We start from the raw sequence: 20,499 nt of genomic DNA on the forward strand, positions 1-20,499 counted from the left end.
ACAGTTGGTACCGATCTGAGAGGTAAAGGACTTGGTCCCACAAGCCTGTCCCAACGTCGGGTGCCAGTCTCAAGTCCCAGACTGTCTGTCACCTGTACTTCTTTACCACCAGCTACAGTTTGGTTTCTGCAAGCCCCACCTCAGGTCTGATAACTTGGTATAGCAGCTCATAGAACTCAGGAAACAGTTTACTGACTAGATTACCAGTTTATTACAAAGGATACAACTCAGTATCAGCTACCCTCCCAGAGCCTTGATGTATTTGGTAGCCTGGAAGCTCTCCAAATCCCACTGTTTAGAATTTTTATTGTGATGCCATTATGTAGGCACGATTGATTAGATCACCGGCCATTGGTTAGATTCAATCTCCAACACCCCCCCACCTCACCCCCTCCAGTGGTTGGGGGTAGGGGTGAAGTTTCCAGCCCTCTAACCACGTGGTTGGTTCCTCTGGCAACCAGCCCCATCTTCCAAGAGTCACCTCTATTAGCATAAACTCAAGTACGGTTGAAAGGGGCTTATTATGAATAACAAAAGATGCTCCTCTCACCCCTATCACTCCAAAATTCCAAGGGTTTTTTAGGCGCTTGGTGCCTGATGTATATTTTTTTCATTCTATCATCGTAAGGCTTCTCTCTCGCCCTCCAACCTACAGGGCGAGCAGTGACCTGGCCTCTCACCCAGCCACAAGCACAAAGCAGGTGCTTGCAAGGTGATGGCTAGATGTCACAAGGGAAACAGGCCCTGGCAAAGGCGGCAGCAGGGAGTGGACAAGAGTGAGTCAGGCCTGACTGCGTACAGTCAGAACCTGTGGTCAGCCATGGAGCCAATTCCATGAGAGTGAACTTTATAAGGAATAAAATAGTGGGTGAATTTTTTTTTTTCTCTTTCAGGATATCAGAATGTCCCTGTCAGGTCAGAATTAATAAAGGATATGAAAGATTTTTCTAAAATCTGCTAGAAAAACAGATTTTCCCCTCAAAACCTTCCCACAGCTGATGGGGGGAAGGTACAAAGGTTGGACCACCTGGTCTCAATCTGAGATGACTGTGGAGGACCATCAAGCTTCTTGGGGGACTGATACAGCAATTATGACTATCACATTTCAACTTCTCTCTCTGCTTGGTCCCCTCCTACAGACTGTTTTGGTGGGCACCCCCTACAAACTTTCTACACACAAATCTCCGTCTCAAGGGAGATTCCTGGGAAGCAACCAGGACTATCCTTTACAACCCCACTATATATGAATAGTATATGAATTTAATTATTTTAACTTATTGTAAAATAATCTTCATTTTAATTTAGTCTTATTTAGTATTAAATAGACTTTAAAAAAAATCAAAGGTCAAAAATTCTACTGCCTGTAGAGCTGGACAGGTAAGTACATGTCCATGAAAGGCAAAACAAAGATCCAAAGAAATGTGACACGTAGGGAGCTTAAACCCCATGAAAATATTCTTACTCAAATAACGTTGAGACATTCCATAAGACAAATGACATTGACCAATGTGTGTCCTCTGGGCTATACTTCTTCCAAAGGCATACTCGACATACACTTGGCACTCAGCTTTGCTCATTCATCTTTCAGACATTTCTCATCCGTCGGTACTAGCCTGACAATTACAGTTTGAATGGCAGTTTGCTTACTATCTAATGAATCAAATCACTATAATTACTCAAACATTTCTCTTTGTTAGATGGCTAAACCATTCGAGGGTGACTTAGCAATGTTTGTGATAGTATTAGGAGGGGTGTTTATTGAATGTCTACCATCATCATTTGGGAGCCTAGATTAATTTTGCTAAATTTAGCTCTCAAGTACTGTTCTTGGTACATATACAATTAAGCATGCCATTTTTATAGGTAAAAGCAACCACAGTGCTCTCAAGGATAATACAGTCATCTTAGTATTACGCAAATATCTTAAAATTCTAAAGAGAAACTTTTTTGGGAATAATGGTCAGAGCTGACCATTTCACCTAATACAAAATAAAACAGAAACCTTTAGGTCAGTTAGCAGCCTGCATTCTTTTCATGCCAGGCAAAGGCTAGACTTGTATTTTAGCTATTGTTTCCTTTTGTTTAGCTGAGTATCACGCATCCTTATTTGGAAGTTTTCCTTTCTGGCCTGCAACTAGAAAAAAAAAAATAGCATTCTGTAGAATTTCGGAATGCCTTCTAGTCTGGCCGAAGTGTATGATGAAATCACACATTTCTAAAAGGTGGAAGGACATAGTAGATGTAGCTCACGCCCTTCTACAGACATGAAAACCCATCTAGGTCAAAAAAAGGAGAGATGAGCTTGAATCTGTCTATGAATCCACAGTTCTAATACTCCAAACCCATCACCTAAAGAAAATGGAGTTTGTTTATTTCACGTAATCCATTTATAATCAAGCCTCACCAGAAGTCTCTCGCAGTATTGGTTCCTTCAAGGCTAATCGCATGCTGTTTCATTTCTGAAACCCTCAAATCTGACTCTTATAGCTTTCAGGGGTAGAGGAGATTAAAATTTCTCAAGGGCACACAATCACATTAGTAAATCTTCCCATAAATCCCCATCCAGAGCACGTTCCTACGTTCCATCCTTCTTTTCTCCTCTTTATCACACCTTCCCCAGCACATCCCTCCCCTGCACCTCACCTTCCCCAGCAAGCAAGTCCTTCTCAATACATGGTGCCTCCCTCTCTCACTTCTTCCCAGTCTGGCCCTGCATGGGTCCTAAAGCTGAAAGAAGCCTGAACTTATCAATCACTTAACACAAACCCTGGCTCAGCCCAACCAAGTCTCCAGCCCAACAAACAAACCCCTGGGGACCATTTAGCAGCCACAGCAAACAAAGGATCTTGTCCAGGGATTGGGAGCCAGGTCTATCCAAGGAGGGGACATCTGGGCTGAGGAGGTCTGAGAAGTTGAGAAGTAGGATGAAAGTATAATTTCTCTTGCAAATGACATTTTGAGAATAAAAACAGGCATACACTGACCCTCAACAGGTATGAACTGGGACCCTCCTGGACAAATGGGACTTACTGCCCACCTACAGAGGAGTCAGCTGACAAACTCTGTGAGTGAAGCATCCCTGGCAAAGGGCAAGGAGAAGGAGCACAGCGTGGTTCACGGGAGGCCTGTGTATCCAAGGGGAAGGGAGGGCTAAGGCTAGGGAATGGTGCGTGACCTTGTAAGTGCGAAATAATGCTTGATCTAATGAAGACTCCACTGTACAGCTGGAGATGCTCAGCTACCTGAGCTGCAGTCATTACCCAGGAACAGGAAGAGGTCTCCAGAGAAGCTAAACAATGTGCTCCAAACTTCACACCTTTTTATTATTAGGAGAAGCACTTCTCTGGTCTAGACACAGTTCTGGCTACTTTAGGTACTGGTTTCCAGGTGCACAGGAACAGATGAGAGGCAGTAGGTGATGAGTGAGGGAAGTGCAGAATGCTGACAAGAATATGACCTTGGTGCAGACAGGCCACAGCCATCATGAAGCCTCCAGGGCACCCCCAGAGTCAAGGCTGGTAACAGAATTGACATTGATCGTGATGACCTGAGTAACAGGAATATAGTAGACGAAAAGGAGAGGTCTGTAATACTTTAGGGCCATCTTGTATCTAAAATGGTTAGCACAGGCTCTGGATTCCAGAATTTATTATATAGAAGAAGACATTTTAATGTACACTAAAATGTCATCATTGCTCCAATTACTGTTGTCTCTTGATTTAAATTCTCCTTTCTTAATCAGCTATAATTACTGATTGAAATTCCTTACCAAGGCATAGAGCACAAAAGCAGAACACCACCACAGGTTAAGATGCCAGGGAACCTGTGAGGGGCACATGGACACATACACACAAAACCTGATCCCTACATGCACACTTTGTTAACCAGCAAAAAGAAATTGGTTTACCACATCTTTAGTCCAGCATATAACTACAGGTAAAGCTGGCAGGCTACAATGTCCTCAGGTTGAAGAAAGGGCAGAGAGACCAAAATGTACTTATAAACAGATCATTTTCATTATAGTTCTGTGACCACTATGAATAGACTCTTTGTTTATCTGTTAATAAATCAGAAGGTTAGACTGCTGATAATTTAACCTTCCAAGATTTTTTTTTTTTTTAATTGGGCTGCTGGTAGAGAGAAAAGCAGGATCAATTAGGGGAAGAAAATGAATTCCTTGGCAGATAAAACCGAGGGGATTTTCAAGGGATCGGGAGGTCGTTGGCACTGGTTCTTCATAGTATATAGTTCCAGGTCAAAATGTATGACCTTACCTTGCCAGGTTTTATCATAATCTTAACACTTCCCCATAATTAGTTCTATTTGGGACACGCAGCTGGAAATGAGAGAAGGATAAAGAAGCGAAGGGGCGGGGAGACCAATTTTTCCAGAGCAGGGGTTAAAAACAAGGAATGAGGCAGAAGGATTATGGTGAGAGGCTATTTGTGAATAGGTGGGAATTGTAAAAACGCAGAGGTAAATGGAGCTGGTGGCCTGTTGGGCATTGGGGGTGGGGGCTGGCCCAAGGATATCTGGGTTATCTTTGTAGTGGTGTGGAATGTGGAAAATCTCTTTCTGTGAAACAAGCTTTTCTGAAGTTCATAGCATTAAGTGATATTTTTTTAATCTCAGTTTTAAATATTTGGCCAACCACATCAATTTTAAAACATAAACACTACTTTCTCCTGAGAATGAAAAAATTTCCAGGAAATACAAGGGATGGCTGCCATCAGTTCATTAAAACCACGCTTTTTGCTAGGGCTCTGGGTAGTGCTGGCGGCCTTGGAGAGAGTTAGACAAGGAAGTGTCTCAGGTAGTTCTCACTCAGTTGAAGAAGAACTGTCACGAGATGTCCACATGAAGGGGGACACCAGAGGGCCTTGAGGCAGCATGGGAAGTGGGCGGGCAAACTAGGGAGATGGCTTCTCATGAAGCACAGCAGCAAGGGTGACACTGTGCCAACAGGACAGGTCTGCCTGGAGGATGGTCCCCAAGCACAGGGTCGTGCTTTGTCATGGGATGGCAAGACCTTCCTAAGGATACGCTGAAACCTTCAAAATGTTCAGTGTTTTCATGCTGCTTCTATGATCCTATTGCATAGGCTGATCTCATCTGATTGGAGCCATGTAAAAATTTCAAGAAACTAAAGGTGCCTGGGTGGCTCAGTAGATTAAGTGCAAGGGTCTTGATTTTGGCTCAGGTCATGATCTGATGGGTCAACAGCCTGAGCCCCCTGCCAGGATCCACAATCAATGGGGGGTCCTCTTGAGGATTCTCTCTCTCTGCCCCTCCCCTGGCTTGCATGCACACACATGCTCTTTCTCTCTCAAAAATTTTAAGAAAGTAAAACAATTTAACAGGCTAGAAATCTCCTACCTAAGGCACATTTGGGCGACTTAGTCAACAAAGAAAAAAACCCAGTCTCCTCTACTCACAAATACCCCTCTGCCTTAGAAAGTTTAAAAGTCTAAAATCATAGGGATGCCTGGCTGGCTCAGTCAGTGGAACATGGGACTTTTTATCTCAGGGTCCTGAGTTCACAAGCTCCATGTTGGGTGTTGAGCTTACTTTAAAAAAAAAGTCTAAAATCATAAAATCGGGGCATCCCTGGGTGGCTCAGTGGTTTAGTGCCTGCCTTCGGCTCGGGGCATGATCCTTGAGTCCTGGGATCGAATCCCATGTCAGGCTCCTTGCATGGAGCCTGCTTCTCCCTCTGCCTGTGTTTCTGCCTCTCTCTCTCTCTCTCTCTGTGTCTCTCATGAATAAATAAATAAAATCTTAAAAAAAAAATCTTAAAATAAAAATCAATAAAATCATAAAATCATAGCATTTTAAAAAAGATTTCTTTATTAATTTGAGAGAGCAAGTGAGCAAAGCACACAAGCTGGGGGAGAGGCAGTGGGAGAGGGAGAAGCAGCCTCCCTGCTCAGCAGGGAGCCCAATGTCCAGAATTCTGGGATCATGACCTGAGCCAAAGGCACTTAACCAACTGAGCTGCCCAGAAGCCCCAAATCATAGCAATTTGAAGTTATTAGAAACTTTAGAGCTAAGCTTGCACACATACCCTTTTTTCACATATAAGACAATAGGAACCAATAAAAACGTAGGCCAATTCATCTTCCATGTTTAAAAAAAAATCCAAAAGGGGTATTAAGAAAAAACAGATTTAAAATATCATATAAGGTGAAAATTTTCAAATCTATGACATCATTATGTCTAACAAGAAAAATCATAACATCAAGATGAATACCAAAAAGGCGGTTTGCAAAATTCAGCAATGATTTCTGATTTTATAACCCATAATATATGAAGGATAATACCCTATTTAACAGAGGACTTCTGTGTCATGATCACTGGGATCTAAGAGTTTACAGTTTACCATGGAAGCCTTGTACATTCCTTACTTCTCCCCCAGATTTTATACACTTTGCTCATACTGTGAAAGTGACCTTCTAATAAACCACTGTTTCGGGTTATTACTGCATAAAGAAAGCTACTGTTATACACACACACACACACACACGCACGCACACACACATATATACACACACAGCATGTACATGCATATTCATATATATTTGATATAACACACATGCGCATTTCCAAGCTGATTACTGAATTCTCATTAAGTCTAGTAGTTTTTCAGTTGACCTCCCTGCCTGTTCTTGCAAGAAAATTATTGTTCCAGAAATAATGCTAATTTTGCCTCATTTTCAATAAATACTATTTTTTTAAAATTGTACTGCTTTGGCTAGTCTATCTAGAAACAATGCCCCGTACGGGCACCATGGTTATTTTCCTGACCTTTACAGGAATGTTTTCAGTTTCCTGTTAAGCACGATATGTGCAGCTTTCAGATCATTTTATTTATTATCTTAAGAAAGGATCCATTCATTCCTATTAAATGTTTCTGATGTGGATGTTAAATTGTATTAAATGCATTACTGACATAAAGTAGGATGAAAATTATCTTCTCTCTCAATTTACTGTTGGTGTAAATTTTTTTTAAAGATTTTTTATTTATTTATTCATGAGAGACACAGAGATAGAGAGGCAGAGACACAGGCAGAGGGAGAAGCCAGCTCCAAGCAGGGGAGCCAGACATGGGACTCGATCCGGGGTCTCCAGGATCACACCCTGGACTCAAGGTGGCGCTAAACCGCTGAGCCACCTGGGCTGCCCTGTTGGTGTAAATTTATTGCATTCTTGGACTGAATCAGTTTTTTATAGTAGTATAATATTTTTAAAATATATGGTTGGATTAAATTTGGCTTATAGTTCAGTTACGCCTTGTACATCAACATTAGAAAGAATGTACTCTGGCTTTCTTTATTAGCTCTATCTCTGAAAGGCTTTGGTATCAGGAATAGCATTAATAGTATTAGCACTGCTTTTGTGAAAATAAATTGGAATGCTTTCCATCTTCTATGTACTTCAGAACATTTTCCATGTTTCTATTATTTGAGGATCACATTCACAATTCTGCTATATTTGCATTTACTTGTCCTATTATAATAGATTTAATATTTTCTGCAAAAGCTTAATATTGGCTCATTTTTTAGCCTAATCTCATCCTAAGCAACATAGATTTAATATACTAGATATAGTTTTCTAACATATTTTAAGTTATTAAAATAATAAATAATCATGTGTATATACCTTAAACCATGACCTGTACCCTCCATAATAATCTTTGGGGAAACAATGCACTAGATAACTTAAAAATAGCATGAAAATTATATTTCTTGTATTTGAAAAAGTTTACCTATTAAACCATCTAGGCTCAGGATTATTTTTGGAGCTTGGAAGTTACTTTGTGATGTCTTCCAGGATTGCTTTTCTGTCTATTTCATTTCTTCATGAACTGATTTCAGTAGTTTCATTTTCAATTTCATCAAAATGTTAACTTTATTCTATTTTTTTAAATCTCCATATCTTTGGGGACACCTGGGTGGCTCAGTGGTTGAGCGTCTGCCTTGGGCTCAGGGTGTGATCCTGGGGTCCTGGGATGGAGTCCAGCATCGGGCTCCCCACAGGGAGCCTGCTTCTCCCTCTGCCTATGTTTCTGCCTCTCTGGTCTCTCATGAATAAGTAAATTAAATTTAATTTAAAAATCTCCACTTCCTTGATTATATACATTCTTACACTGCAGATTTTTTTTTTAAAGATTTTATTTATTCATCCATGAGAGACAGAGAGAGAGGCAGAGACAGACACAGGCAGAGGGAGAAGCAGGCTCCATGCAGGGAGCCCAATGTGAGACCCAATGCCCGGACTCCAGGATCACTCCCTGGCCCAGACTCCAGGATCACACCCTGGCCGGAAGGCAGGCGCTAAACTGCTGAGCCACCCGGGGATCCCCTACACTGCAAATTTTGGGTATTTCTGCTCTGTTTCTTTACTAGTCTAACAACAGTTCTATTTAATTCATTGTTTCAACAAAGAATACACTCTCAGATTTTTCAATTCTAGCGTATTTTTTGTTCATTCATTCAACAAATACTACATGCCAAGCCTGTCTGTATCAGGCAACATACAAGGTGCTGAGGGTAAGAGAAGGGTGAAACATATGTAGTTATAATCTGCTTCATTAATTTCTGTCCTTTCAAAAAACACCCTCCTGTTTTCCCAGATTTTTTTTTTTATAATTTTTTTAAATTTTTATTTATTTATGATAGTCACAGAGAGAGAGAGAGTGGCAGAGGCACAGGCAGAGGGAGAAGCAGGCTCCATGCACCGGGAGCCTGATGTGGGATTCAATCCCGGGTCTCCAGGATCGCGCCCTGGGCCAAAGGCAGGAGCCAAACCCCTGCGCCACCCAGGGATCCCTGTTTTCCCAGATTTTTATTTACTTTCTAATTTCTGAGTATAGTAATTGATTTATTTTCATTGTTTCTTTTCAGACATTAAAAAAATTTTTAGAGGAATGAATTTGTTTATTTGTAATTTTATGGAGCACTTCATAATCATTTTTCAATAAATTATAGTTCTCAGTTCTTATTTAGGTGGAACTTTTCCAAATGGATGAAGTTTTTAAAATTTCAACTTTTATTATCTACAGTTTTATTGCATTATGATCACAGAGTGGCCAGTAAAATTTTCCTTAAGGGCCTGTAATGAGGTTTTCTTTCTGGTATAGAACAGATCAATGTTTTAATCATACCATGAACACTAGAAAAACCATGTAAGGTGTATTATTGAATTCTCTCATTTTTAACTTGTGAGTTTTTTAATGCATTTCTAATAGGTTTTGCTATATAGTAACTTTCAAGGTTTGCTAGTTGTGTGATGAATTTTGGAACTGCTACTTTTTCTTCTTGAATTGCACTTTTATCAACGTAGATGGTCCCATCTGATTTAAGGTACTTTGTGGGGTGTGTATGGAGGGAGGGAAGGAGGGCCTTTAACTGATAGTATTGTTTCAGTAGAATGACTCTGTAAGTCAGACAGAGCCATGAGAGAGATCCACAATTAAATCACATTTTGTATTGCTATGAAAAAAGATACCACCTTAAGACACAGAAAGTGGGGCAGCCCTGAAGGCGCAGCGGTGTGGCGCAGCGGTTTGGCGCCGCCTGCAGCCCAGGGCGTGATCCTGGGGACTCCGGATCGAGTCCCGCGTCGAGCTCCCTGCGTGGAGCCCGCTTCTCCCTCTGCCTGTGTCTCTGCCTGTCTCTCTCTCTCTCTGAATGACTAAATAAATAAATCTTTAAAAAAAAAAAAAGGCACAGAAAGTGTAAAAAGTCTTTGGAGTTAGTTGGGAAATATTTATATCTGTTAAGTGCCACAGAAGTACAAACTCTAATCAAGTGATGTGGTCATTGGAATGGAGATCTCAGGCTCCCAACTAGGAGCTGAAAGAATTAAGGAAAACATAGCTTAAATCTAAGGTACATGGGCATTATGACCACCTCCCTCAAGTTTTGAAGTCATTGTTGCAGAGATATTACAAAGACCTTGAATCTAGAATACTATACCAAGACAACCTATCAATAAGGATGAAGGCAAAATAATAGATACCCCACATACAGGTTGAGAAAATTTATCATGCATACTCAAAAGCAAATATGTGCTCAAAGCAAATGTGCTCCAACCACAGCAAAACAGGCTCTAGCGGATATCTGGTGTCCAGGGTAAGAATCCTGTCCTTGTCCCTGCCTGAGGTCTCTGCTGCTTAAAGACCTCAGCAATCTGAGAAGGCAACCCCCAGAATCACATGGGATTAAATTCTTGTATTATTTATGACAAAATGTTTATGTAAACTATCTTTTAATCCTAGAATGATTTAGAATTGAGAAGTATTTAAAAGAATTAAACAAGTAGTAATTATGTATGTGTGTAAGCAACATTATGTACAAATACCTACATTTTGGGATTTCATGTCTAACATTCAGGAGAATTGGAACTATTAAGAGTTGAGATCAGCCTCATGATTCCAATCTAAAAGGTGAAATTAATTTGTGATTTTAATTTGAAGGTGTGCATCTACATATACACAAATATACAGAGAGAAAGTATGCTCTGAAATATACAAGAGGATTTAAGAATCACTGTTTATAAATGTAATTACTAAATTTATAAGAGTTTAAAAAACTGGACTGGTTTGTCAGTCAGACCTAATAGGAACCTAAATATATTAAACTAATAAATATAAGATATTTTAAATTTATTATCAAGTTTGTAAATAGAACCGAATATTAATCAAAGATCCTCTTAAATAGTGACTATTGAATTTTTCTGGACTTACACATAGAATAACAAGATAATGACCTCGAAAGCTTAATTATTCACAAGTCTAACTGGCTTAATTTTAAAAATCACAGTATTGCTGGAATATGCTTTTCTGCACCATGTATATTTTGTTTTCTGTCTTAATCTACAGGAGGGAGCTCTTTTTTTATGCAGATTTTAACCCATTCACATTTATTGCAGTAACAGATATATTTGATATGTTTTTTTCTGTGTGTTATCACTGATCTTTGACGTATTTATTCATCGATTTTAATCCTAAAGAGCACATTTTCCAAAGTATGTCTCTCGGAACATTAGTTCCACTCTGAAATGCTTCTATGGTACAAAATACATCTGAGAAAACTACATACTATATTCTCTTCTTAGTGAATATTATAAAAATTCTGATGAATCCTTGAAATCTAAAACTAATGCCAACAGAAGCCATTAAATCACTTGCTCAAGCCTTCCAACCAACTCCACTCCTCTCCCCCAAACCTCAAACTGCTATGAATAAGATCAAACAGATGACAAAAAATATTTTGGAAATAGAAAATATAGTTGATGGAATTTTAAAAGTCAATAGGAAAACTGGAAGAAAAAGGTGAATACAGAGATTGATAGAATAATATAACAGTTTAGCAACACAGGGGATCACAGGAACCAAAGCAAAAGAAACGCAAAAACAGAGAAGGGGGATCTGAGAAGTAATGGGCGAACACAAAAGAGACACAGGACCAGAAGGTAACAAAGTCCAAACTAAAACATGCTTATTGGACACTTTCTGTATGTGAGGCTGTTCTAACCCTTCGCCTGTTTTAACAATAACCTCATGAGGGAGGTTACATTCTAATCCCTTTTCTAGATAAAATAAATGAGGTTCAAAAAGCTGAAATCACTCACCCAAAGTCTCAGAGCTGGAAGTGACAAAACTTTGCACAGTCCAGAATCCAAATTTTTAACCCCATGCTTTTTATCTTCAAGAAGAAAATAAACTCTCTATCTTAATGGAATTAAAATCAAGAAACTCCGTAACAGAATAAAAGCATGTTAAGAACATTTTAAAGGTAAATAATTATAATACTTATACTAACTCCTGTCCAATCTACTTACTCCTTCTATTTTTCTTTCCTTTCTTTCTTTTTTAAAAAGATGTTATTTATTTATTCATGAGAGACAACAGAGGGGCAGAGATATAGGCAGAGGGAGAGAGAGAGGCAGGTTTCCTGCAAGGAATGCAATGTGGGACTGGATCCCCAAACTCTGGGATCACACCCTGAGCCGAAGGCAGATGCTCAACCACTGAGCCACCCAGGTGTCTCCTATTTTTCTTTTAAAGTAATATCGTCTGCCACAGATCATAAGTTAAGCAATGTAAGATGACATTTCCTACTCTATAAACCTAAATGTACTACCTGGCTCTCCAGTAAAAAATGTATATAGGATCCTAATATGTTATATACTGATTAGTTTTCAACTTTTAGAATCAATCTGTGGACAATGGACACAAGACTTAATATATTTTTTAAAGATTTTATTTATTTATTCATGAGAGACACACAAAGAGAGGCAGAGACATAGGCAGAAGGAGGAGAAGCATCCCTCAATGTGGGACTCGATCCCAGGACTCCAGAATCATGCCCTGAGCCCAAAGCAGACACTCAACCACTGAGCCACCCAGGTGTCCCAAGACTTAATAATATTAATTATGGAACAGAACATTCTAGCCACGTGAAAGGTTGAGAGGCAGACCAGGATAGGTACAGAGGATAATGTGGAAAAGACAGAAGAAATTTAAGGATGTCATATCCAAATTCAATTAGCTAGGAACACTGTTTAAAGTTGGTTAGTCAAGAAATGTGGACTCACAGGATCACGCCCTGGACTGAAGGTGGCACTAAACCGCTGAGCCACCCGGGCTGTCCTGTTTCTTAATATTGACACAAATGTGGTGGAGAGTGGACATCTTATCTGGAAAGAGACTGCCAGTATGCACCACTATCTGTGCTGTCCTCTGCCTGGCACTCCACACAGACATTTTCTGGTCCCTGAGCATCCAGGTGAGGCTACGTGACAGGCCAGTGGAATCTGAGTGGAAATGGTACGCACCACTTCCAGGCCTGGCCCATAAAAATCTCCTGCGGTATCCTTCTCCTTGTGCTCTTTCTTCTCCTGACTGCTGGCATATCCACCACAATTTGGCAGCCAGGCGCAGGAGATGAACATTGACCAGCTTCATCTCTAACAACTGTATAATGCCCAGACTGCCCCCAACTCACCCTAGACTGTGATGTGGGAGAGAAATCAACTTTTATTGTCTTAAGTGGCTATTTTGGGATTGTCTTTAACCACTTAGCGTTAATTATAACTAATATAAAATGGGACCTGAGTGAGTATGAGTAGAGGCTTTTACTTTTGGTTCATATCATTTATATCCATTGTTCAAACACATACATGCAGGGGCACCTGGCTGGCTCAGTTGGAAGAGCATGTGGTTCTTGAGCTCAGGGTAGCAAGTTCAAGCTTCGCAGTGGGTATAGAAATTATAAATAAATAAATAAATTAATTAATTAAAAAATAACAATAGAAAATAAACATACATGCAAATTTAAAGTAAACAGTAAGCAAATAACAGCTAGTAGTGAAAGTGGGTAAAGCCTACTAAACTCACCTTTGACTAAGGCTTCTTTAGCATATTGGGCATCTTTGTGTGAATATAAAAGGGCAAAACTAAGAGATCCCTGGGTGGCTCAGCGGTTTAATGCCTGCCTTCAGCCCAGGGTGTGATCCTGGAGTCCGGGATCAAGTCCTACATCGGGCTCCCTGCATGGAGCCTGCTTCTCCCTCTGCCTGTGTCTCTGCCTCTCTCTCTCTCTCTGTGTCTCTCATGAATAAATAAAATCTTTAAAAAAAAAAAAGGTAAAACTGTAAAAATGGCACTGATACCACCATACCTAGGTCCCCTCAACCCTTTATACCCAGATGCCTCTGAACAGTGCACAACCTGTACAACTATACCTACCAACACTCTCTACAATGCAGGTACTGACAACCTGGTTAGAAACTGAAAGACTGTTAGGGAATTTCTGGGAAGTTCTCATTCTAGCTGCCCTCAATCATGCAAATTTTCATGTCTTTTACTTGATCCATTTCTCTAGCCCATCGTGCAATACCACAATAAGTCACAATGACCCAACTCAGAGGCTCACAGCCACCACAAAGGAGGAAACTTGCTGCCACCACGGCCAAATCCAGGGCTAGAAAAGAAGCAGCAGATGAGAGCCTATCTTCTGCTTCGGCTGTGCTCCAGAGAGGACAAGGTGCTTCCACCTGGAAGAGATGAGGGTAATTCTAGCCCCTTTAAGCCTGGAGAGGGGAGGTCTAAACTGGAGACTGCACCTCATTTGCCCTTGAAATAGACCCTCCCTGCCCAAACAACTGAAGTCCTGTGGAAGACAGCCATGAGATGTGCCACCTGGATCTCTATTCCAGAAAGAACTTGGTATTCAGCTGTAAGGACTGCAGGTGACTGACACCTCCAGCTCTTAGTGCCACCAGGATGCCAGGACTCAATGTGGCTTTTGAGCTGAAGGTCTATTCTTCCCTGGCCGCCTCCAGCAGTGAGTAACCACAGCAAGAGCACCAGGGACTGGCCATTCCTGCCCAATAGGGGGGACTCTAATGGGCAGTCTGTTCTGGAGCTCCCCCAATTAGTTGGCCAAGACTTCTCCAGATCTGCACAGCTATCTGAGGCTCCCCCTGACCAAACCTGCTGCCTCCCTCCTTCCTCTCATACACGCTGTATCTGCGTCATGGTCTAAAACTCTCCTCAGTCCCATTCTGGCTTCCCACGCCTTTTGTGTTTGTGAAGTCTCTAATAAATTTCGTTCATCCCTAATTCTGTTTAATAATAATCTTTTTAGGGATCCCTGGGTGGCGCAGCGGTTTGGCACCTGCCTTTGGCCCAGGGCGCGATCCTGGAGACCCGGGATCGAGTCCCACGTCGGGCTCCCGGTGCATGGGGCCTGCTTCTCCCTCTGCCTATGTCTCTGCCTCTCTTTCTCTCTCTGTGACTATCATTAATAAATAAAAATTAAAATAATAATAATAATAATCTTTTTAAAGTAATCTCTAAACCCAACGTGGGGCTCAAACTCACAACCTCAAGATCAACAGCCACATATTCCACGACTGAGCCAGCCAGGTGCTCCCCCAATTCTGTTTAAAGATCTGCATCTTAAAGGACAAAAGTGACACAATACAAGAACTGCGTAGAAATCACTCCTGGGTGCAGCAGCTCTTCCCTTGTCCAATCCTCCTGCTTCCGCCTTACCTCTACCACTCATCTCTGAGCCCCTTGCCCTGACAACCCACTGAAGCACTTGTTACGATTCTAGTCCAATGCACCACAACTGCCAGTGGGAGGCCCCCCTATCCTAGACCTCATGGTAAAGCAGATTGAACATACATTAATCTTTAATAAAATTCTAATTTCCAGAGGTTTTTTTTTTTTTTTTAATGTATTCTACAGCACTTCATCACAGCAGTAAGAGACCAGTTAAAATTATACTCATCCTTTCAGGCCACACTAGTCCCTAAGATTTTCTAATTGGATATCTTTACTTATAGCAAATCAGATCCAGTTCCCATTCCAAAATTGTATTCATTCTTGAAAAATACAATAAAGTCACTGGCATAAAAGGGTCCTTTTCATCTCCTGTCCGTTAGAATGCTTTAAAAAGTAACGTTAGGGGGCGCTAGGGTTAGTCAGTTAGGCGTCTGCCTTCAGCTCAGGTCACGATCCCAGGGTCCTGGGATGGAGGCTGCTGTCGCGGCTCCCCGCTCAGTGGTGGGTCTGTTTCTCCCTTTCCCTCTGCCCCTCCGCCTCCCTGTGAGCACGCTCTCTCGCGCTCTCTCTCAAATAAATAAATAAAATCTTTCAACAAAAGAGTGTTACATGTGCTTTGCCTAATAGTTTCTCATAGGGCTGTTTACAACAAAGGCACCGTTTGGTAAATATTGGTCGTTCTGCCCAAAGAAGTTTGGATACCTGCTGCGTAATTTAGAGTTACCCCTACGTAATCTACACAGTAACACCGCCTCTATGCTTTTTCTGCAGAGTGTTCGCCTGTGGCAGTTTTCCATCCTGGTTGTTGTATCAGACCAAGGCACCCCACCTCAGCCCAGCCCCAAGGATACAGCCTAAGTCGGCTTGGCCTCCCTGCCAAGATCTGAAGCAGAGGCACTGGGAGAGGAGTGAAGACCAGGGGTTTACTTACAGCGCTGCTCCCAATTCCGGGGATGTCACTTGTATAAGTCACTTCACCTCTCAAAGCCTCAACGTCCTCATTCAAACCCCAATTAAAAAATTACGCCCTTGAGAAATTTCTTAAAGAGTTCTGACTGTCACAGGGACACATACTCGCCACCTGCCATTCCAGGATCCCAGCATGAAGTCGACCATCTCTACCCAATCAGCCAAGATGCAATTTTTGAGGCTAAATTAAATTCCACTTCCTTCATGTGACAGAACTGAAATGTTCTGGGTTTGTTTTTAAACACAACCCCGTGGTTACCAGCATCTAAATCTGTGCCGGAGGCCAGGATGATGAACCAAAAGATGAAAACTAGAGCCCAGCTGACTGACTCTCCACTAGGCTCGCTTAATTTCTGAGGAAATAAAAATTTGATAAGCCGGCATAAGTTTTCGGTATCCCAGAATAAGCACAGGCTATTTTGGGTAAGAAATAGTCACAATCAAGCCCTTGGTCTGAGTATGAGTAACAGATCTGCTGACGGGTTGCCACCTTCCACGGGACGCCAGAAAGTGTGTGATATGCAAATGATGCGCCGCAAAATGGACAATGAACCAGAAATCGACTGCCAAGTCACACTTTTCGCTGCAGATGCCCAGAAAGTCTGCAAGAACTGCCCCCACACGCGGCGCTGGAGACCCCGTCTGGGCGGCGGACAGCAGGGGCAGGTCAGATCCCGCCGTGAAACCCGCACGGAGCCCCCGCCCCGCGGCCCCGCTGTGCACCGGCCTGGCCTGCGTGCTCCGGGCCGCGGGGACCCGCTCCCGCCCGCCCCACTCGCTGCGTCCGGGCGGACCCGGGGCTTCCAGGTACGTGTTTAGAGTGAGTGGCATTTCCTTGTCGCGGAACAGACGCAGGTAATTTCACAACCCCATTAGCGCATTCCAAAGGCAAGAATCACATCCCGGGAACTTCACCTTTCCACTCGCCCCCCGGGCGCCCGCGGGCAGCGCGGCGGCCGCCGGCCCAAGAGGCGGGGTGGGGGAAGGGCGCCGGGCCGGGGAGGGGGCGCGGCGCGACCCCCGCCGAAGGCACAGACCTGGTTCGGGATCCTCGGGCCGCCCCGAGTGGTTGCCCATGCTCGGCCGAGTCGGGCAGCGGCCGGCGGGCCGGCCTCGGACAGGGTGTCCGCCGGGCTGCGGCTCGCGCCGGCTCCGGCTGGCGAGGCAGCTGCGTCCGGCGGGTCCGCTCCAGTCAAAGAAAGGGCCGGGCGCCTTCCAGTTCCCGGCGGCCGCCGGCGGAGCCGCTCCTCGCCCGCGCGGGCGGGCTCCGCCCACCTCATCTGCATTCCGCCCGCCGCAGCCCCGCCCACCTGGGTTCCAGACGGCCGGCCCGGCGAGGCCCCACCCAGCTCATCTGCATACCGCTCGCCGCAGGCCCGCCCACCTGGGGCGCGAGGCGGCGGGTCTGGTGGGGCCCCGCCCATCTCATCTGCATAGTGCCCGCCCGTCTCTTCTTATCGCTCGAGAGCACCCGAAGGGTCCCTCCCCCGCGTGGGAGGGCCGCACCGGCTGACCGGCTTCGGGCCTCTAGGGGCCGGCGCTGAGAACTGCGGCTGGATGAGCGAGGCTGGAAAAACCCCACTGCGGGGAGGCTGAAGCCAAGTGCCACGACAAAGGCAAGATGCTGCGCGTGAGAAATTAGAGCTCGCACGAGCAACTCTTGAGTAGGACGTGAAGAAGAGTAACACTAACAAAGACGTGCCCAGTTATCCAAGCTGAATACTACCGCAAATAAGACAAATGCATACCAGTCCTTAGAGGTAACGGTTTTTGCTGCTATCAGAAATGACTAACTCCCGGAAATTACCCTGAACGACCCTCATAGTTAATCGGACACTGAAAACACTTAGAAATAAGTAAATCTCGCAGTGAAAAATATTTAGAACTAATAAAATCATGAGTGGAGTGGCTAGTTCTCTCTGCATTACTTAACGCTATGGCCCATTCTCAGTTCTCATCTATCAACATCTTAGGTCACCACCAATCACTCAACTCCTCAAAACACGGAGGAGAAGTTCAGACATCAGGACCTCACCTCTCTGGTCTCCTCTTCTCAATCCCCTTTGTTGATTTCTCCTCATCCCCTTGATCTCTAGCACCTGGTGTGGCTTGATACCCAGTCATCTCTATCCACTTTGGTCATCTCTCTCACTTGGCCATCCCCACCAACTTAAAAAACCACCTATATATCTTCAGCCTGGTACCCTCTTCTGTATTCCAGACTCATTTAACTAATTACCTTCTGGACACCCCCACTTAGGTGTCTTAAGCATCTCCAATTTTTTTTAAAGATCTTATTTATTTATTCATGAGAGACACAGAGAGAGAGAGGCAGAGACACAGGCAGAGGGAGAAGCAGGCTCCATGCAGGGAGCCTGACAAGGGACTTGATCCCAGGACTCCAGGATCACGCCCTGGGCCAAAGGCAGATGCTTAACTGCTGAGCCACCCAGGGATCCCCAGCATCTCCAATTTAACCATAAAAAAATTCTTGATTTTCTTCCATAGATGAATAATATAATCTTCTTTATCTCCATAAATGGAACATGTCAAAATATTTATCATAAATGCCACCATGTCTAAGCACTTCTCACCACTTCCACTGCTACCACCTGGTCCAAGCCATGGACCATCCTACCAGGATGACTGCAACTGCCTCCTTTTTTTTTGTTTTTTAAAGATTTTATTTATTCATGAGAGACAGAGAGAGAAAGAGAGAGAGAGAAAGGCAGAGACAAAGACAGAGGGAGAAGCAGGTTCCATGCAGGGAGCCCGATGTGGGACTCAATCCCGGGTCTCTAGGATCACGCCTGGGCTGAAGGCGGCGCTAAACCGCTGAGCCACCCAGGCTGCCCCTGCAACTGCCTCCTAACCAGTATCCCATCTTCTGCCCCTGCCTCTTTATACTGTAATCATATCACACCTCCATTTACAACGCTCCAATAGCTTTCTGTCTCAGGAGAAGAAAAGCTAATGCCCTTACACAAGCCTCTACAGCCCTATATAATCTCCTTCCATCAGTGGACTTAACCTTCCTACTCTCATACTGCTTTTGCTACACTGACGTCCTCACTGTTCCTCAAATAAGCCAATCATGCTCCCACCCAAGGGCCTTTGCCCCTGCTTCTCTGTTTGCCTGGAATGCTCTTCCCTCACATTCCAACATTACTCAGACCATATGTTTCATTCTCTTTCACTTCTCAGGTCTCCAGTCAAATGACATTCCATTAACAGGGGCTTCTCTTGTCACACCACATTAAATAGTAAGCCAGACATTCAACGTACACACTTCCCTGCCTTGTTGGCCTCCACGATACATATCACCATTTAATATACTACATATTTATTTGTTTACTGGCTTATTATCTCCCCACTATATTGCAAACTTCCTAAGAACAGGAAATGAATGAATGGGTTTATAGCCTGTGCCATAAGCCAATCAACTTGTCACATTATTTCCCTTTAACAGTGCCATGAGTTGGTTTCTCCAACAAAACTAATTTGTCAAAGAGAGGAGCCATAGTTCTATTTCTGTAACCTATGCAACTGAGCACAACACTGAGTACACAGAAACAAATGTACTAAGGAAAACGAATTGCATAGGATGATTTTAGAGCAGAAATGTATATGAATTCAAGTTCAGCCTCCCCACCATCTTTTTTAAAGGTGAAGGACAAAGCCAGAAAAGATGGTTGACTTCAAATATTTATGAGATGATAGACAAAGGCTGCAATTGTGAACCCTGTAACAGTAACATAACTTCAGTTTACAGAACAGTTTACATCCTTATCCAGAGAGTTCTGAAAACTGATGAGTCATTTTATTAATCCCATAAAATGTTAAGCAATTAACCTGTGTCTCTTTATGACCACTAAATTAGACATCAACCCAAGATACCTCCTGGAATCTTATGGCTCTCTGTCTCTCTTTCTTTGTTTTTGTTTTTGTTTTTAAGATTTATTTATTTATTTGAGAGAGAGAGAAAGAGCAAGCATGCGAGTAGGGGGAGGGGCAGAGGAAGAGGGAGAGAGAGAACCTTCAAGCAGACTCCGCACCGAGCATGGAGCCTGAAGAGGGGCTCAGTCTCACCACCCATGAGATTGTGACCTGAGCCTAAACTAAGAGTCAGACACTTAATGGACTGAGCCACTCAGGCACCCCAGGCCTCTATGCTTTTATATCTGCTATATTCCTTCTGATTTGATACTCTTCTGAATTCCTGGCAAGTACCTATTCATTTTTTAAGTCCTTGCTCAGAGTGGTGCCTGGGTGGCTCAGTAGGTTAAGCATCTGCCTTTAGCTCAGATCATGATCCTGGGGTCCTGGGAATCAAGCCCCACATTGGTCTCCCTGCTCAGCTGGAAGCCTGCTTCTCTCTCTCCCTCTGCCCCTCCCCACTGCTCATACACTCTCTCTTTTTCAAATAAATAAAATCATATAAAAAAAAAGAT

General features: G+C 43.2%; 1 protein-coding gene and 1 long non-coding RNA gene across 7 annotated transcripts in view; one reads left to right on the top strand and one right to left on the bottom strand.

Annotated features, from left to right (window-relative positions):
* Positions 1-20,499, bottom strand: part of SPECC1 (sperm antigen with calponin homology and coiled-coil domains 1) — a 228,084-nt gene that overhangs the window by 139,460 nt on the left and 68,125 nt on the right. Inside the window, exon 1 of one of the 6 annotated variants that reach the window (XM_038537025.1) lies at positions 17,086-17,272. The exons of 4 other annotated variants lie outside the window; for them this stretch is intronic. In XM_038537025.1, coding sequence (XP_038392953.1) covers positions 17,086-17,125 — 40 coding nt within the window. In that variant the 5' untranslated portion in view covers positions 17,126-17,272. Of the gene's footprint in view, positions 1-17,085; positions 17,273-20,499 lie in introns of those variants that run through there. One more of the 6 variants, XM_038537027.1, reaches the window with a different exon arrangement.
* Positions 17,528-20,499, top strand: part of LOC119871860 — a 57,278-nt gene continuing 54,306 nt past the window's right edge. The window contains exon 1 of the long non-coding RNA XR_005359582.1: positions 17,528-17,808. This is a non-coding gene — a long non-coding RNA (uncharacterized LOC119871860). The remainder of the gene's footprint in view (positions 17,809-20,499) is intronic.

The sequence above is a fragment of the Canis lupus genome, chromosome 5 (genome assembly GCF_011100685.1).
Source record: "Canis lupus familiaris isolate Mischka breed German Shepherd chromosome 5, alternate assembly UU_Cfam_GSD_1.0, whole genome shotgun sequence".
NCBI classification, from domain to species: domain Eukaryota; kingdom Metazoa; phylum Chordata; class Mammalia; order Carnivora; family Canidae; genus Canis; species Canis lupus.